Below are 16,839 nucleotides of genomic sequence, written 5' to 3'. Positions count from 1 at the left end.
GGCAAAGTCTAAGAAGCCGTGGGACATCCGTGGGTGCTTGAGCCCAGGTAGGGTGCTGGAGGGGTCGGAGGAAATGGTTCGGGAATGTCAGTGTAGAGGCGAATCTGAGACCATGGCTGTCCCAGGGAGCAGAGCTCGGAGCCAGGACACACAGGTCTTGCCTCTAACGTGCTAAGTGAGCTTGAGCAAACAAAACCCCTCTCTGGCCTCATGTCCCATATTCGTCAGAGATTCCTAACCCTTTCCAAGCCTTGGACCTCTTTGAGCATCTGAGAGACTGTGCATCCTACCCCAGACAGACCTTCACACGTGCGTACAACCTTTTGAGTATTTTTTTAGAGATTATGGACCCCTAAAGCCCATCCATAGGCCCTGGGCATAAGTCCCAACCTGGACAGTTCCCAAGGATCTTCCACCTCTGACACGACGCTCAGTTCCATGAGGGATACTTAGAAACAAAAAAAAAAAGCTGGAAACCTTTCATTCTTAAACTTATTTTCTGCCCCCTGGGAACGCACCTTGAATGCTCCCATTAGTCCACTAATCTCCCCAAAAATTCCTATTACACTGAATCCCTAACATACACGCACAAGTGCACACACATGGACGGTTAAAGAAGATGATTGACAGAAAGGGCCGTCAGGTAGCAAGTGCTCAGACCAGACCTCGGCCACTGTGTCCCACCCATTCATGGGGCCCTGGTTGGCCCACGCCTGGGCACTCCAGGTCTCCATACATACTCCAGGTACCGGTGGGCTACTGACAGCATGCGCAGCAGGGCGCTGATAGGAAGACCCTTTAGTGGGGCCCCTGGATCACACAGCTCACCGTGCTCCCCCCACCCTCTGCCCACCCGGGAGTCTGGGGGTCAGGACCGTCATTGCTGAGCTCTAAGCATCCTCCCTAAGCACAGATCAGCCTGGGCATGTGCCTCCTCAATGTCCCAACCGCCTAGGGCAGGAAAGTGGCTCCCCACAAGGTCCTGGATGGCTACACAGGAGCCTTGGGAACTTCCCTGCATCCGTTCCCAAAGTGACCCTTACCCCTCTTAATTGGCTTGCTTTTCCCAGGTTGGACCACCTCATGCAGCAACAAGTGCCTCAGACTAGGACAGTCCAGGACAGTGGGTCAGCACCCTAACTGCAGTCACAAAGAACTAGCTTCAAATCCCAACTCTGCTACCCACAAGCTGTGCGACCTTGGGAAAGTGGTCTACCTCTCTGAGCCTCAGCGTCCTCCTCCGTAAAATGGTGCTAATAGCATATGCCTCACGGGGCTGTGGTGAGGAGATGGCATGGGTGCAATGCTCAAAGCTGGCACAGGTGCTCAGGGAGGACAGCGGCTACTGCTTTCCAGAAGCCGGCTGCCTGCTCTGGGGATGGGGCGCACAAGAGGGCAGCACAGCGGCAAGGACATTTAGGGGCCCCAGCAGACACTGTCCTTTGTGGCCTGTCAGTGGCGGTTCTGAGGCAGGGGCTTCAGAGGCCCAGCCTGATGGTGGAAGCAGGCGGCTGGGCCAGCAGGGCACCCCACCCTCTCCTGAGGCCAGTAGGGACTTTAGTCTGGCCCCAGCGATGACACTTCCACCCCAGGCCAGCCTCCGTCCTAACTTTCCACCTCAAGGCACAAGAGCCACACCATGTGCAGGGCAAGAGCCAGGGGGCTCAGCGTCCCTCCAAAGGTATCCCTCCTCTCTGAGTGGTGCCAGTCTGGGGCTGTTAAGGGGCCTGGCCCGCACCCCCGATTTTCTCCTCTTGGGGAATCCAGCTTTGTTTTGGGCTGTGGGGGTCTGGAAGGCCTCTTCTTTCTCATGGTTGGGCAGAGAGAGGTCCCTGGGGCTGGGGGCACATTTGCATCTTATCTGCCTGTGCCCCACAGCCCAGCAGCTAGGACTTGGTCCCAGCTCCACAAAGGCCATTTCTTGACATCTCCTGGCTTGCTTCTCTCCCCAGCCCCCAGACGCTTGGCACCCTCATTTTCTTAGCATTTGCCTACTGCATGCTGGTACTCAACACTGATGAAATTCATAATTTTCTGCTGTCAAACCTCAAATTATGTTTACAGCTGGTGACTCTACCCCTGGCTGACTTCCTTACAGGGTGAGCCCCAACTCTCTGGGACCACAAAGGACTGGGCTCTCTGGGTAAATACCTCACTGCTCTGATGTAGCTTCAGATGGTGCCTAAGACTCACTCTGCTTCTTGAGCCAGTTTGACCTCCTGAGCCCTTGGATTAAGAGTTGAACCCCAAGAGCTACAAAGGACTGACTGAGCAGGAGTCCTCCCTGGTGCCTGGGTGGGGGCAGATCTGGGGTCTCACTCTCCGAGCAGCCGCCCCCCAGGCCGGTTCAACAGCCAGGGGAGATGCACCAAGAAATCTCATCCTCCTCTCCCTGCCCAGCTTTCACTACCCCATACTACCTAGATCCTCACATTCTCTGTTCGCCTCCCACCCCAGGAAAACCCCTCTCCCTCTTTGCCTCCTTCCCTGTGACCTTCCTCCACACCCCTCCCCAACCTCTTCATTAACTCCACTTAATCCCTCCCTTGCTGAGTACCCCCTGGTCCCCTCCTTCCCTCCTCTCCCCCTGTCCTCGGCTGCCTCTGCTTTAGGACTTCAGCGCAGGGCCTGCAAAGGTCTTGAGGCTGTGCTCTTCTTGAGGTTGGTTGAGGGCGAGCAGCACGTGGCACAAAGCCAGCTGGTGTGAAAGGGGCTGCCCTGGGCCCTTCCACTGTGGCCTCCCTGTCCCATCTTTGAAAATGTCCCTCCTACTCAGCCACAGCCCACTGATGGGAGATAAAGTTGCTGGTAAAAGCCTCATCCCTTGATGAACAGTACGTGGGGTAGGAGAGAAAGAAAGGAGCCAGCATTTGGGCCCTGAGCACCTAGAGAGATGGGGTTACCATTCCTGAGATGGGGCAGATGAGGTGCAGCAGGTCTGGGGAGGAAAATGGGGAGCTCGTCTCTAGACAAGTTGAGCTGGAGGTGCCTGGTACACGTAACAGCTGAGATGCTGAACAGGCTACTGGAGCTCGGAAGAAAGGTCAAAATTTAGGGCATAAATTTGGGAGCTGGCAACATGTAGGTGGTTCTTAAAGCCACAGGACTCGATGAGATTGGCCGGAGCGCATGCAGGGTGCATGCAGGGGCTGAGCCCTCAGGCACGCCAGTATGAGGAGGTGAGAGTGGGAGAAGGAACAACCCACAGGACTGGAGGAAAACAGGAGAATGGATGTCCTGGAGGTCCAGGAGAGTATTTCAAGAAAGGAGAGACTTGAATGTATCAAATGCTACCAATGAGGACTGAGAATTGGCTATTGGTGTAGCAACACGGAGGTCATTGGTGACCTTGAGAAGAGCAGTCCGCAGAGTGGAAGGGGGCGAAAGCCCAGCTGGAGTGGAGCCAAGAGAGTGGGAGGCGAGGACACGCAGACAGTGAGTCACACAACCCTTCGGGGGAGTTTTGCCGGACAGGGGAGCGGAGGGACGCAGTGGTAGCTGGCTGGAGACAACAAGAGAGGCATCTTCCACGACAAGAGAGACAACGGCGCATCCCCTGCCGAGGGAATGCTCCAGTGCGGGGGACCTGTAATGCTGGAGGCACTTGCTGGAGCAATGTCCTTGAGCAGGTGCAAGGGGACAGGATCTACTGCACAAGCGGAGCGATGGCCTTGACCAGGAGCAGGCACACTTCACCCACAGCAACAGGAGGAAGGCGGAGCAGCAGGTGCAGATACTGGCAGAAGGGTGAGTGTGGCACTAGGAGTCGAGGAAGTTCTGATTGCTTCTCTTTTCCCAGAGAAGTAGTAAGGGGAGTCATCGGCTGACGGGGAGGAGAAGGGAAGAGGGGTGAGGCTTGAGGGAGAAGAGAAGGTGTGAAATAGTCAGCAGGTAGGGGGAGAGGGGAGGGGCCAGGACCTGCGGCGGGACTGTGGGGCAGCGCTAAGGACCTACTTGAGGTTCGCAGTTTGGAGCTTAAAGAGAGACCCTTGTGGGTAGTGGTTTTTCTCAGCCCCGCTCAGCTGTACCGAGCAGATGTGGGATGGGCCAGGTGCTGGATTTAACCAGGGTTGGGGTTTCGTGAAGGAAATGTGAAGTGAGGTGAGGGAGTTGGGGGGTCTGTGAGGGAGGGATTACCTAACTTTTCTGGTGGCAGCTGCTCTGAGCCAGCCCCTGGCCCCTGCTGGTGCCAGGGAGTCCGCCCGAGCTCCTGCTGGGGGCCGTGACAGGCCTGCCCTCCGCCCTCATTCCAAGATGAGCTTCTGAGAGGGGTCCCAGGAGGCCACCAACATCTGCAGAAATGAGCTTCCCACATACCAACCCTCCAACCTGGAAAGTACCTCAGACCGAACACACGCAAAATGGCATTCTCCGTCACCCTCCCAACCCGCCACAAGACCGTGCTTCCCACCTCCAGTCAGACACCAGTGTCCATCCATTCTGCCTCCCAGATCTCTCCTTTTCCATCCCCTTTTCTCCACCCCCTCGTGCCACACCTCATTCCGGCCGGGCCACCGCACCAGCAGCCCCGTCCCCTCTGTGCACAGATACTGCAGCCTCAAACCCCGCATCCTTGCACCCTGTGCTGCCCCGCAGCGCGGCCGCCTGGCTGGTCGCTCCCACCGTGCAGGCCCTGCCAACCCCATTCCAGCCCCCTCAGAGCGCCTTTCCCTGCACGCACATCGGCCTCACTGCCCCCCTCTTTAAGACCCTTCAGTGGTTCCTTGGAGAAAGGGCCCACTCTCATTCCCAGCCCAGGCCAACTGTGCTCCTCAGACCCCTCACTCCTTGCTCTGGGTCCCCCCCATTCCAACAGCACCTGCCCGCAGTTGCAGCTCGCCCCCACCCTGCCCCTGAGGTCGTGAGCTGCTTGGAGGCCCCTCAATGTCTGCTTAATCGTCCTTCCCCCAGGTATGGATGGCCTCAAGTAGGGCTTTGGACAGTGTCGTGACCAGGTGTGTGGATGACCTAGCGGCTGAAGCTTCTGGAGGGAGGGAAAAGGGAGGAATGGAGTAAAACAAAGGGACTCCTTAGCCAGGTGACTGAACTTCACGCCACCTGTTATCAGACAAGCTAATGACATATGCCTCCTGATGGGACATACTGGGAAGGCCACATCATCACCTATGGGATATTCTTGCCAAAAGATGTTTAACCTGAATCTACTCATGAGGAAGCAATGAGACACATCAGAATGTGGGACATTCTCTAAGAGAATGATGGGGCTCTTTAAAACTGACAATGTTATAAAATATTTTTTTTTAAAGCAGGGGGATTGTTCCAGATTAAAGGCGAGTAAAGAGATGTAACTAAATACAATCTGTAATCCTTGATCAAATCGTTTTTCAACAGCTATAAAGGACATTACTGGGACAACTAGAGAAATTGAATATGGATTATATAGTAAGTTAAGTTGTGTCATTGTTACATTTCTTGGGTATGATAATAGTACAGTCACTATGTGGAAAAATGTCCTTGTCCCAGGAAACTCATGGGGAAGTATTTAGAGGCGAAGTGTTATGATGTCTGCAACTTAGTTTTGAAAAGTTCAGAGAAACAGAGAAACAAAGTGGGCAAAATATCAACAACTAGAAGATCTAGGACTCCAGGGGAGGGGTAGATAGGTGGGTGCTCACTGCACTCGGGGTCGACAAGGCAAAAAATTAGGGGAAAGGAAAAGAGTGGAGGGAGACACCCCAAAGAGGAGAGCTCAAAGCCCAGCTTGCCTGGCAGGAGTCAAAAGAGAGGGCAGTCCTTCACTCCGGCAGCGCACAAGCCGGGCTGGAGGCCTTCCCTGGGCCGGACCCTGGAGTCACCCAGTGCCAGGCAGACACAGCCCTTAGTGGCTCACCACCTAAAAGGAGTCCATCCCCAAGGAAGCAGACTTACCTGTGAGCAAACCCACTTAGGAGGCCAAGGGCCCTGGTGGCAACAGCCAGCTCCCAGGGACACCAGCAGGGCTGAGCTCAGCCGGGGCAAGGCTAGCGAGAACATGGGTCCTGCCTCACCTCTGCCTGAGCTGTGGCAAGGAGCCAGGTCTGGCCCAGACCCACCCCTCCCGCCAAACACCCCTCAAGGGGTGACAGCCTGAGTGTATCCTCCCATGTGACAAGCCAGGCTAAATATGGAGCCACAGACATAAGATGCCGCTCAAAACAGATTTTCCTGGAAAAGACCATCTGGCAAAGGATGTCTAGAACATCGTCTGTCACGAGAGGCTCTATCGTTTTCCTATATGCCAACGTCCGGAATGGGAATGCCTCAATCCTACCTCTCTAGAAGGTCCCATCTTCATGCCTCAGTTTACCCCAAGGTCACTTCCTTGCTCCAGATGGAAAGGCACTTCAGTCCTACCTCCCTGCTAACTTGTATCTCAAGGAAAGAAGAGAATCAGACAGTTCTGCCCAAATACGAATCCCAATTCTGCCACTAACTGACTGGGTGACTTTGAACAAACAACTTCTCTCCGAGCCTCAGTATCCTCCTCCACAAACTGGGAATAACGGCAGTACCTCCCTCTGAAGGCTGTTTTGTGTATGAGAGGACATAGCACAGTTGTAGTGCTTGATGATAATGGGAGCTGGGCCAGGTGAGGCCCCCAGGCCCTCCCAGCCCTGTCCAGAGCAGGAAGTCCTTCTTTGCAGCCAGCTTTCCTCCCTCCCTTCAGAAAGCAGCCTCAGTCCCCGCCAGAGGCACCGGCAGGGGAGGCCTTCCAAGAACAGTCCAGGCCCCCTCTACCACCACCCGTGTACTCACGGCAGTGCGTGGGAACCCTCCGGCTCGGACAGCAACCTGGGGATCTGCCAGGCCTCCACAAGAACCAGAGGGTGTAGCCACCCCATGCAAGGACCATACACTGAGGAAAGGGGTCTCTTGGAAGGGCAGGTCTCTCCAGAGATGTGAGGTGAGTAGGGGAGGACAGCTGACCCATTTTATTGGTTCAGAGATCCCAGGTCACAGGATGGTAGCTTCTCTGGAAAGTAGAGGTCCTGACCAATGACGGTATCTGCCCAGGGCCAGGGGCTGGGCTTGGAGGTGGTCCCAAGGCCCCTTACCCACTCTCCCTCAAGCTGTAGCCCCTAGTGAGCAGCTCTTGTTTCCAGGGTTGGAAGGAGGAGCTGGTGAGCCCAGGAAAGTCCAAATGCCTTTCTCCAGACCCAGGGTGCCCATCTACCCTGGCCAAACCCTAAGCCCTCTCCTGGCTCCCGACACCCACCCATCAAGCTCAGCCTGGCTTATCCCGAGCCTGCTAGGAATCTAAGACCCACTTCCACTGTGGCTGGTACTTCTGCCCCCAGTTCTCTTCCAGTCCCCCCCACACCCACAAGGATTGTCCCAAGACAAATGGATGGGCTAGGGCAGCCCCCCTAGGCCTGTGCAGAAACAATACCCCCAGGTGTAATACAGGGAGCCCCCAGATCTTCCAAGGACAGCAGGAGTCAGAAAACTGCTGCCTACATATTCTGGGCAGGGTGGTCCCTACATCTGGACCCTCTGCCCCACCCCTACCCGAGCAGTGGGCTCTAAGGACCCCTCCCTCCCTGCGGCGGCCATGGCCATTATGTGCCTTCGCAGCCTTGCCGGCTGCCTGCCACGCCCCCATGCAAGCCCCTGCTCTAGCAGCAGCCCAGGGCTGGGAAGGCCTGATGGCCAAGCCCGGCTGTCAAAGTTGGGAAACTGGAAACAGAAATAAATTCTCAAAGCTGTTCCATGGTAAAGGAGACTGACAGCAAGCCCCGGCACCCAGCACCCCAGGTCCCCGGCCACCAAGCTGCCGCTGCCACCCCACAGGCGCACACAGACACACTAGCTTATACAAAAGGCGGGGATCGGGAGGCAGAGCCCAGGAGACAATTGGGCCGGCGGCCTGAACCCCCTGCACGCTGGCCTGGGGCTCCCTGGTGGCGCCCGCACTCCCTGGCTCAGACCCGGCCGTCCCGGGCTTCCTCTCCCGGCCCCATCTCCATGACAACCGTATCCTTCCGATGCTCCAGCCGCCACGGAATTGATCTCGAAATGCAGCTTTGTTAAGCAGACCCTGGCGGGCTCAGGGGGCGGAGGACGGCACCCGCCACCCATCATGTGTCCCCCCCCAGCACCCCTTCCCGACCCCCAAGCCGGCTTCGGGAGGGGCGGGGTCCCGGAGCGCGAGGGCCCTGGGGACAAGGTGGCCCCGCAGCCCCACTCACCGCTCCGGGTCCCGGCCACCGGGCGCAGTCTCTCACGGCGGGGCCATGCCGAGGCCGCGGGACTGCCTGTCCCAGCCCGCCGCCGCCCGTCGGGGCTCCCCGCGCCCGCCTCGGTCCCTCCGGGTGTCGGGGCCGCGGCGGCGGCGAAGCTGAGCGGAGCTGGGGGCGCGGACGGCGGGAGCGAGGGAGGAGGGGAGGCGGAGGGCGGGGAGGCGGAGGGAGGGAGGGCCGCCGGCGGGCGGGCGGCGGGAGCGGGGCCGGGAGGCGGCGGAGGCGGCCCCGGCCGGCCTGCCCGCGAGCCTGCACACGCGGGGCGCGGCTGCGAGCCCGACCCTGCCGGGAGCGCGAGGCAGCCTGGCCCGCCCGGCCGCGCGCCCGGCCCTTTAAGGAGCGGGGGAGGGGAGCGCGCGAGGTCCCACCCCCTCCCGGCCCGCCGCGCGGCGGTCCCCGAACCCGGTCCGGCCAACCACCGCCCCGCACCGGGGCCCGCGGGCCGCACGCTCTGGGCCCTCGGCCCCCTGCGGCGCCCCTCGGCCCTCCTCGAGGGGGAGGAGGAAGCAGGCTCTCGGGGTCTGGGGTCTCTCTGCCCTCCACCCTCAGCACACCTGCCCCGAGGAGCCCCGACCCGGACAGACGAGGGGCGAACGAAGGATGCAGGGCTGACGATCTAGGGGGTGCGGGGGAAGGAGCCCTACCCACCTACAAGGACAGAACAGATGGGCCTGGCTTACGGGCGCCAAGGCATCTCAGGACGGAGCTGGAGGGGGTGTGCCGAAGACAGAGACAAAGGGGAGAGACCCTGGGGAGAGGGAGGTCAGTGGGTCCCGTCTAAGGTGCAGGGCCCCAGCGCCAGGTCAAGGGAGGCTCCCCTAAGTAGACGGATACAGGGTGCTCTGGGCTGTGGAACCGTCATGCCAGGGACCTGCCCCACAGACCCTCCCTCAGGCTAGTCCCAACCTTGAAGCCCTCCCCTGACCCCAGGACCCTAGCTCTGAAGAAGGTTGGCACTACCACACCTGGGCTGGACACCAAGGACTTCCTGGGCGTGAGGCTCCTGCAGGGCAAGATTCCGCCCCTCAGAGAGGTGACAAAGGACCCACAGGGATCTGGGAGACGAGGACCTGAGGGTGGGAGAGAAGGAAGTGTTGGGGGAAGTAGAGATGACAGGGCTTTGCTTCCACATCCTCAGGACCCCCAGGCGAGTAGGCCCAGCCCCACGGGTGGAGAAGGGAGATCAGGTCAGAGTCAGGCCCTATCACAGAAGGCCACTTTCCACGACTTTCCTTCCACCCCAGCCCCCAGGGGCTGTTCACCACACCCAGCTCCTTCCCATGCATGGACCTTTGCAGGTGTTCCACCCTCTGCCTGATAAGGCCTTGATCCTGCTGTGCTCAGTGAACTCCTACTCAATCCTCAAATCCCTGCTTAAAAATCCCTTCCTCCATGAAGCTTTCTCTGGCCTGCCTTCCACCCATGTACACATAGACAGTTGGGGACCCTCTTCTTAGGGAACAGAAGGTGAGAGTAGAGATTTGTGGGCCTATGAGGGGTGTCTAAACTATGGAGTGTGGCAGTAATTGGAGGTACAAGGTCTGAGCTGTAATTAGTCTCCTCCCTCTTCAAGCTGGGCCATAGATGGAGCTGGGGTTTCATCAACCATGGTGACATCTCTGCTATCAAGTGTGCATCTACCATGTGCCAGAGTACACATTAAGTGCTTTCCAGGTGTTGCTTTTAACCTGAAAAACAATTCTATAGCCCATTTTACAGATGAGAAAACTGAGGCTCCAAAAATATAAACCATTTCTGTAAAGGCCCAGGAGGTCTGATCCTGTGAACACAGCTGGGCAGTTGAAAGGGCTCTCTGGCCACATCCCTTCAATGCCTGTCAAGTCCTAGGATGTTCCCACAGAGCCCAGAAACCAGGGGCCACTCCAGTGCAGGGACCTAGGATCTTCTTAAAGAGAACAGAAGGAGCATGGCTTTCCTACCGTCCTACCCTCTACCCTCTTCCCTCCGCTACCTATAGGCAGTGAGGGGCAGCAACTGGCAACCAGCAAGAGCCGCCGGGGTAGGTGGGGGTGACAGGGCTTTGCTTTCACGTCCTCAGGACCATGGCCTCAGGTCACAGCTGGACTGCCTGTCTGAGCTTCCAATCCTCATCTACCCAGAAGGATGGGAATAGCCCCTCTCTTGTGGGGCTGGGGTGGGGATGAAAGTTGCTGATGTGCTCAGTGCCCAGCCACCCAAGACCTGGCACACAGGTGCATTCAACAGGCCATGGCTCTTCCAACAGAATGATGGGCTGACTTGTGCAATGGATTCTTTAGTCTCTGTCCCCTAGATGGACTGTGAGCCCCTTGCAGGAAGGTCCCCCTTGTTCACACTGTGTCCGCAGCACCTGACACCCGTATGGCTTAGTAAGTACATGTGGCAGGGAAGAAGGGCCAGAGGGAGAAAGAGCTCTGTCCCCACCTAGTCAGGGCCTGGCTGGTGCACAGAACCTAGTCCCTGCCCTGGGTCTACTGTCACCCGCGGCTCTGGGGGCCTGCTGCAGTGGGCATGAGCTGGCCAGGGCCAGGACACCTGGACTCGTCTGGCCTCTGCTGCTCCCAGGCTGTGTGGCTCTGGACAGCTATATTCCATCCCTGAACCTCACTTTCCCAAGTCTAGTGGAACTCTCTCAAAGGGCTGTCACAAAGCCACAGGTGGGCTCTGCCTGATGGAGGGCTTTGAGTGTCATAGACACAGGAGAGTGAGTCATTGTCATTATTCCTTTTAGCTACTTTTGCCTCTTGAAAGAGACCAGGACAGCACCCCCCACCCAGCAGCCAAGATGCACTATGCTCCCAGCATCCCTCTAAGGAAAGGAGAATCAGCAGCTTCCCTCCATTTCTCCTCCTCCACCCCACCCCCCGCCCAAGGTTGGGCGTCAGGAAGGCAGGGGCTGGAGGCTGGAGAGGGGCAAGGACCATAGTCCCAGCCCACTCAGCCTCTGCCACACTGAAGCCTCTACCTGACCTTCTGCCTCCCCAGGCACAGGCAGGGCCTCCTGCTCTTCCTCAGCCTGAGTAAGGGGGCCTTCCAGGGAGGAGAAGAGGTGAGGACCTTCCTTCCTGTCACCTGGAGGAAGACATCAGTTCCAGCCCGGAGAAGGTTTGGCTCAGAGAGCACCTGATACACCCAATTCTCCCTTCTTCCAAGTGGGAGATTGAGGTCCACGCTCTGTAATTCCTGTCCCATTCTCTCCTGAATGCAGTCCTATCTGACTCTGATCATCTCATCCACACTCATTCACCGACACCACTCATCAGGGACACCAGCACAGCTGCTGAGTACAGATGTATAGGTTGGGCACTGCACGAGGGGTACACAAGCAGCGGAGAGGGAGCTGAAATCCAGCCTGCTGTCCTCTCCCCATGCTGTGTGCCTGGTTTGAGGATACATCTGCCTGGGAAAGGGACACCTTATCCTCACACTGAGGTATCTCCCTTATGGGTGCCTGCACGGCCGGGTCCACTGGAGGGGACACCTCTTCCCAATATTTGTACAAAGGTACTAGATACCCTAACTGTGGCCTGGTCCCCAGTGACCACTATAATGCCAAATCCAAAACTCAAATCTCAGGCCTTGCCTTTAACTCACTGGCAGCATCTGATACAGTTGGCTGTCTCCTCCCCACCGAAGTATTTTCTCCTCTTGATTTCCAGGACTCACGCTGCCCTGGCTTTTCTCCTCTCCCCCTGGCCTGGCTGTGCCTCCTCACCTTCCTCTGCCGGTTCCTCCCTGACTTCCAGAGGCTGCGGCACCCACGCTTTCAGTCCTGTGTCATCTCTCTGCCTCTCCCGCAGTCATCCCACCTCGGCTTCAGAGCCCAGCTAAACCCTGAGATTCTCAGTGTGTGGTCCTCCAGCCCCGAACTTGGCCCCTGTGGCCAGAGCCTCAGACCCAAGTGCTGGCCCAAAGTCTCCAGTGGGATGTCCAACTTACCCCAACCCAAACTGTCCTCCTCTTCCTCATCGCAGTAAATGTCACCGCCATCCCTCCTTCAGCTCAGGCCACAAACCTGGAAGTCATCCTTGCCTCTCTTTCTCTCACATCCCACATCCAATCCCTCCACAAATTCTAAGGGATTTCCTTCCAAAGTATGTCTCAGATCAGCCGCCTCTCAGTGGCTCCCCAACCACCGCCTGGCTCAGGCCACCGTCATCTCTCACCAGAATTCTTACTGTCACCTCCTAACTGTCCCCCCACCCAGTCCCACTACCAGCATTCCCAGCACAGCAGCCAAAGGGTTCCTGTTAGACGTAAGTCAGACCATGTCACCCCTCTGCTCAAAATCCTCAAATGGCTCCCATGTCACTAAGAGTTAAACCAAGTCTTTACAACACCTCAGAGTCCTACATAATCCGGCCCCTGCTACCTCTCTGACCTCATTCCTCTCCAGCCCCAATGGCCTCCTCAGTAATCCTCTTAACGTACCAGGCACACTCCCACCTCAGGGCCTTTGCACTTGCTATTCCCTCTGCCTGAAGCACTCTGTCCACAAGTGGCTCTGCATGCCTCACCCCTCACCCCCTTCAGCTTTCTGCCAGTCTCCCCTTTGTCAATTTGCTTTTCCTCCATAATGCATAGCTGTATACTACATGCTTACTGCTTTTTCTAGTTATTGTCTGTCTGCCTACCACCACTACTATCTCTAGACCATAAAGTCCAGGAGGGCAGGAAATTTGTTCTTTCACTTCTGTATCCCCAAGACCTAGAACATTGCCTGGTGCATAGTAGGCAGTCAGTAAAGCTCTCAAATAATGAATGCACCAACAGGTAGAGAAAGATGACTGCAGATACTAAAATGTGCTTTGAAAAACTGGGGTGTGACAGCACCTAGATGAAAGGGTGGAAGCTCCTTCAGGCAGATCCACAGAGGAGGCCTGTCTGAAGGGGTGCCCCAAGCTGGGCACACACCCCTAGGCTCACACAGCTCTGCCATCTTTCCCCACATCACATTGGGCCACCACTGTCTAGACTGCTTGGTTCATGAGGACAAATACCCTATCCAGCTCCTCCTGAGCCCAGGGCCAGTATACAGTAGGCACCCAAAAGGGGATAAAGCCAAATAGATGAATGAGAGGTCATGAATGACTGCAGGCATGAGCCGTGGGACTCTGATAGGGCCCGGGCTAGGGACGCCATGCAGCAAGGAGCTGGGCACCCACAGTAGCCTGGGATGTACTCCTTGGCGCCCCACGGTCTTGTCTGTACAACCCCCAACATTACCTATGACCCTGTGCTAACTGGGAAGGAGTGGGGGAAAGAAAGGCCACTCTCACTGGACAGCCCCTGGTGTGCGCACCTACTGTGTGCCTGTGTGCCGGGCCCTGGGGGAGGGGAGCAGAGGGAGGGGCAGACAGGGCCCAAAGTCTCTCCCTCCACAGCTCACAGCCTATCAGGTGATTTCCCAGGGGAAATATCCCTGTGGGTGGAGCTTCCTGGAGCAGCTGCTTCTCTCTGGGCTTCACCCCATTTATCACAAGATGAAATCAAAGTTTAGGTGTGGGTTTTACCAGCCTCCTGCCTACTGCCTCCCTGGACTGTGACCTCTGGAAAGGAACTGTGTAGCTTCTCCTGCTGGATCCCCAGCACCTAGCAGAGCCCTAGAGCATAGTAGGAGCTCAATAAATACCTGTTGAATAACTGGATGAAAGAATAAATGAGTGGTAGAATATGAGCAGGACCCTGAAGATGGCAAGGGTTTGGACTTGCAGCCAAAAGCAGCAGGGAAGTGGGAAAGGCCACAGCCTGGGCAAGCGTGAGTCGGGGCCAGGTGCCCTGGGGGAAGGCAAGGCCATGGGCAGGAGGGGAGCTCTGAGAGCCGCCGTCCCCTCCCCGCCCCCATCCAACAGGGCCCTTCCAGCACTGGTCCAGGGCTGCGCACAAAGCCCCACGGGGAGGGCCAGGGACTCTCAGTGCCTCGGGCCAGCCAGCTGTGGGCCCAGAGCCCAGGCAAAGCCTGGCCCAGAACTTTGTCTGAGGGCCTTTGTGGGCCTTTGGGATCCTGTCCAGGACAATGCCGGGAACTGGCCAGGGTGCTGTGAGGTGGGCACAACCCTGATTCCTGAGGTACAGCTGGCCACCCAGGCCTGGTGATGGGAGGTTAGAGAGAAGATCCCCTTCTGTCCCCCAAATCCTTACCCTTAGGGAGATAACACCACTCCATCCCAGAAGTCAGATGGCTGGGATGAGAGTGGTGAGCAGAACCCACCCTGGTTACGGAGGCCCAGGGACGGCGGGGCTCAGCTGGAGGATGCACAGTTAGGGCCGAAGCTGACCCTCCCCGCCCCGCCCCTCCCCTGCCCCTACGCGTTCCCCCCAGGAACCCAAGGGGGGGAGAGGAGAGCAAGCCTTTTCCAAAGTGCAAGGACACAGGGCACGCTGGCCCAGGGAAGGGCGGTAAGCCTGAAAGACTCCCAGGAGGGCGAGCTCGGGGCTGCGAGGGGAGCCATGCTAGGCCAGGCCCTGGAGGCTCTCTGCCTCCCTCTGCTGCCCACACTCAGAATTACCGGCGTGTCCCGCGTCACAGCGCTAAGCAGTCCCGGGTCCTCCGCACCGGGCAGCCCTGCTCTCTCCTAGAAAGGAAGCAAGCACAGAACGTGGGGGTCATCCCTCCGCCTCGGCACCAGGCCCAGCCGCAGTCTCCCTGTAACCGGCCCCTGTACTGGCATGTTCGCTCATTCTGGAGTCCTTTACCTGGTCCAACCTGAGTACGTCTTCAACTTGGCCCCGGCTGCCTCCGAAGGCCATGCTCTTGCACGATATGGATGGAAAACTGCAGCTCCACTGACTATCCCAGGGTGACGCAGGCCCCCCTCTTCCTGGAACTGCGGGGAATAGAAGCACCTCTCCCCACCGCAGCAGGGAAGGCAGGGGGCTAACACGCGGAGGCCCGAGAGGCCGCCCCTCCCAGTTTTTACCGAACCTTTCAGAAAGCTGTCTGTTCCGTGTCTTTTGGGGTCAGGGCGCCACCTTCTGGTGTCCGCAGAACTGCACCTGCGCTACCGGGCGCAATCGCAGTCCTCAAGACCGCCGAGAACAGCGCTCAGAGCAGCTGATTTTTATTAAGTGTTCTGTGAGCCAGGTTCATGCTAAGTTCTTGGCATTATCTCATTTCACACATTATCTCATTTCATACAGCAGTCCTGTGAGGGGGACATCATTCATCCCATCTTCCCTATGAGGACACTGAAGCTAGGAAAGGTAAGTGACCTACCCAGAACACAGCTCTAGTACGTGTGAAAACCCAGCCTCCACTCTCTGGCGTGTACTTTAACTGGGCTCTTCCCCTGAACTGGGGGGTGGGGGGTAGCAGGTCAGGAATGAGCTCCTGGGGGGCTCCCCCTATCGGGGAGAGCTTCCCTTCCTACTTTCCACCCCAACCTTGGGTGCAGTCCATCTCAGCTTAGCCTGTAGCTGGTATAGCAGGACCCCTCAATCTCTCTTGCCCTACTGGTGACCATGTCCTCTGCCCTGACAGCTTGGGACTCCCCTAGGGCAGGGCCATGGGAAATCGCCCTCACGTCCCCTCTACTCAACACTGCTCATTGACTGAGCTCCATATTGTCAGCCCCTCTCACTTGGGACTGCCCCTGGGGCCACCCACCCCACCCACCCCTCAGGCCCTACTCAGCCCCTTCCTCACTTCCCAGTTCAGGAGCTCAGGCAAGCACAGTGTAAATAGTTGCAAGTGACAGAAACTGGCTTCAGTGAAAAGGGGTTCATGTAAATGAAAAGTCCAGGAGTAGATCCAGCTGCCGGCAGTGCTGAATCCAGGCTCCCAAATGTGGTCTTTCTCCACATCGATAGCCCAGTGTTCCTCGGGGTTGGCTTCATTTCCAGGCAGGCTCTTCCAAGAAAGTATCAGAAAGGCTGAGGCAGCTCTGAGCTTATGTGTAGCTTCGGTGGAAGAAGCCTTCCCCGTCCCAAGAATATAAGCAGAAGTCTCAGGATTCAGTCTCATGGCCCAGCGATGAAACACGTTCAGCCCTGAACTGATCGCCATGGCCTGAAGAGTTTCTGCCCACCTTGAAGTGAGGGGTGCTGTCAGCCCCCCAACCCCGCAATCCACATGGGCTAGTGGCAGGGGCCTTGTCCCCCAGGAAAACAGGAGAGAGTTCCTGGGAGAAGGAGGGTGGCCGCCGCCCAGCAAACAGCACTGATGACCACTGCCCTGGCCAGAAGCCCACCTTTTCCTGGCTCCAACCCAGTTTTAGATTGCAGACCCCTTCCCAGTTATCAGACTGTTTTCTTCTTTCATTCATTCACTCAACAAGTTTTCATTGAGATCCTACATGTACCAAACACTATTCTGGGTGAATCATGTCAGTAAACAAGAGATGAAAATCCTTGCCCTCCTGACTCACCTCCACTGGGGTGGGGGAGGAGAAAAAAACAACCAACACAATAAATAAGTAAAATGTACAATATAGACAGGGACAAATACTATGGGAAGAAAAAGGGCAGCATAAAGGGGGTCAGGAGTTGAACAGAGTGGGGGTAGGAGGCAGACAGGGTGGGGGCATTGTGACTTTTAGAATAACCTGGAAAACATTATGCTAAGGGAAATAAGCCAGACACCAAAGGACAAAGGACAGTC

At 57.2% G+C, this 16,839-nt stretch overlaps 1 protein-coding gene across 2 annotated transcripts in view; it reads right to left on the bottom strand.

Moving 5' to 3' along the window:
• Positions 1-15,176, bottom strand: part of PSD2 (pleckstrin and Sec7 domain containing 2) — a 54,050-nt gene extending 38,874 nt beyond the window's left edge. The window contains exons 1-2 of one of the 2 annotated variants that reach the window (XM_036896725.2): positions 14,937-15,176; positions 14,750-14,815 (exon numbers count right to left, since the gene is read on the bottom strand). In XM_036896725.2, coding sequence (XP_036752620.2) covers positions 14,750-14,815; positions 14,937-14,990 — 120 coding nt within the window. In that variant the 5' untranslated portion in view covers positions 14,991-15,176. Of the gene's footprint in view, positions 1-8,189; positions 8,449-14,749; positions 14,816-14,936 lie in introns of those variants that run through there. The other variant, XM_057490958.1, reaches the window with a different exon arrangement.
• Between the last annotated feature and the right edge of the window lie 1,663 nt (positions 15,177-16,839).

This window comes from Manis pentadactyla, chromosome 13, assembly GCF_030020395.1.
Source record: "Manis pentadactyla isolate mManPen7 chromosome 13, mManPen7.hap1, whole genome shotgun sequence".
NCBI lineage: Eukaryota > Metazoa > Chordata > Mammalia > Pholidota > Manidae > Manis > Manis pentadactyla.
Note: the sequence above shows the minus strand (reverse complement) of the source record. Positions and strands in the feature narration are given on the sequence as shown.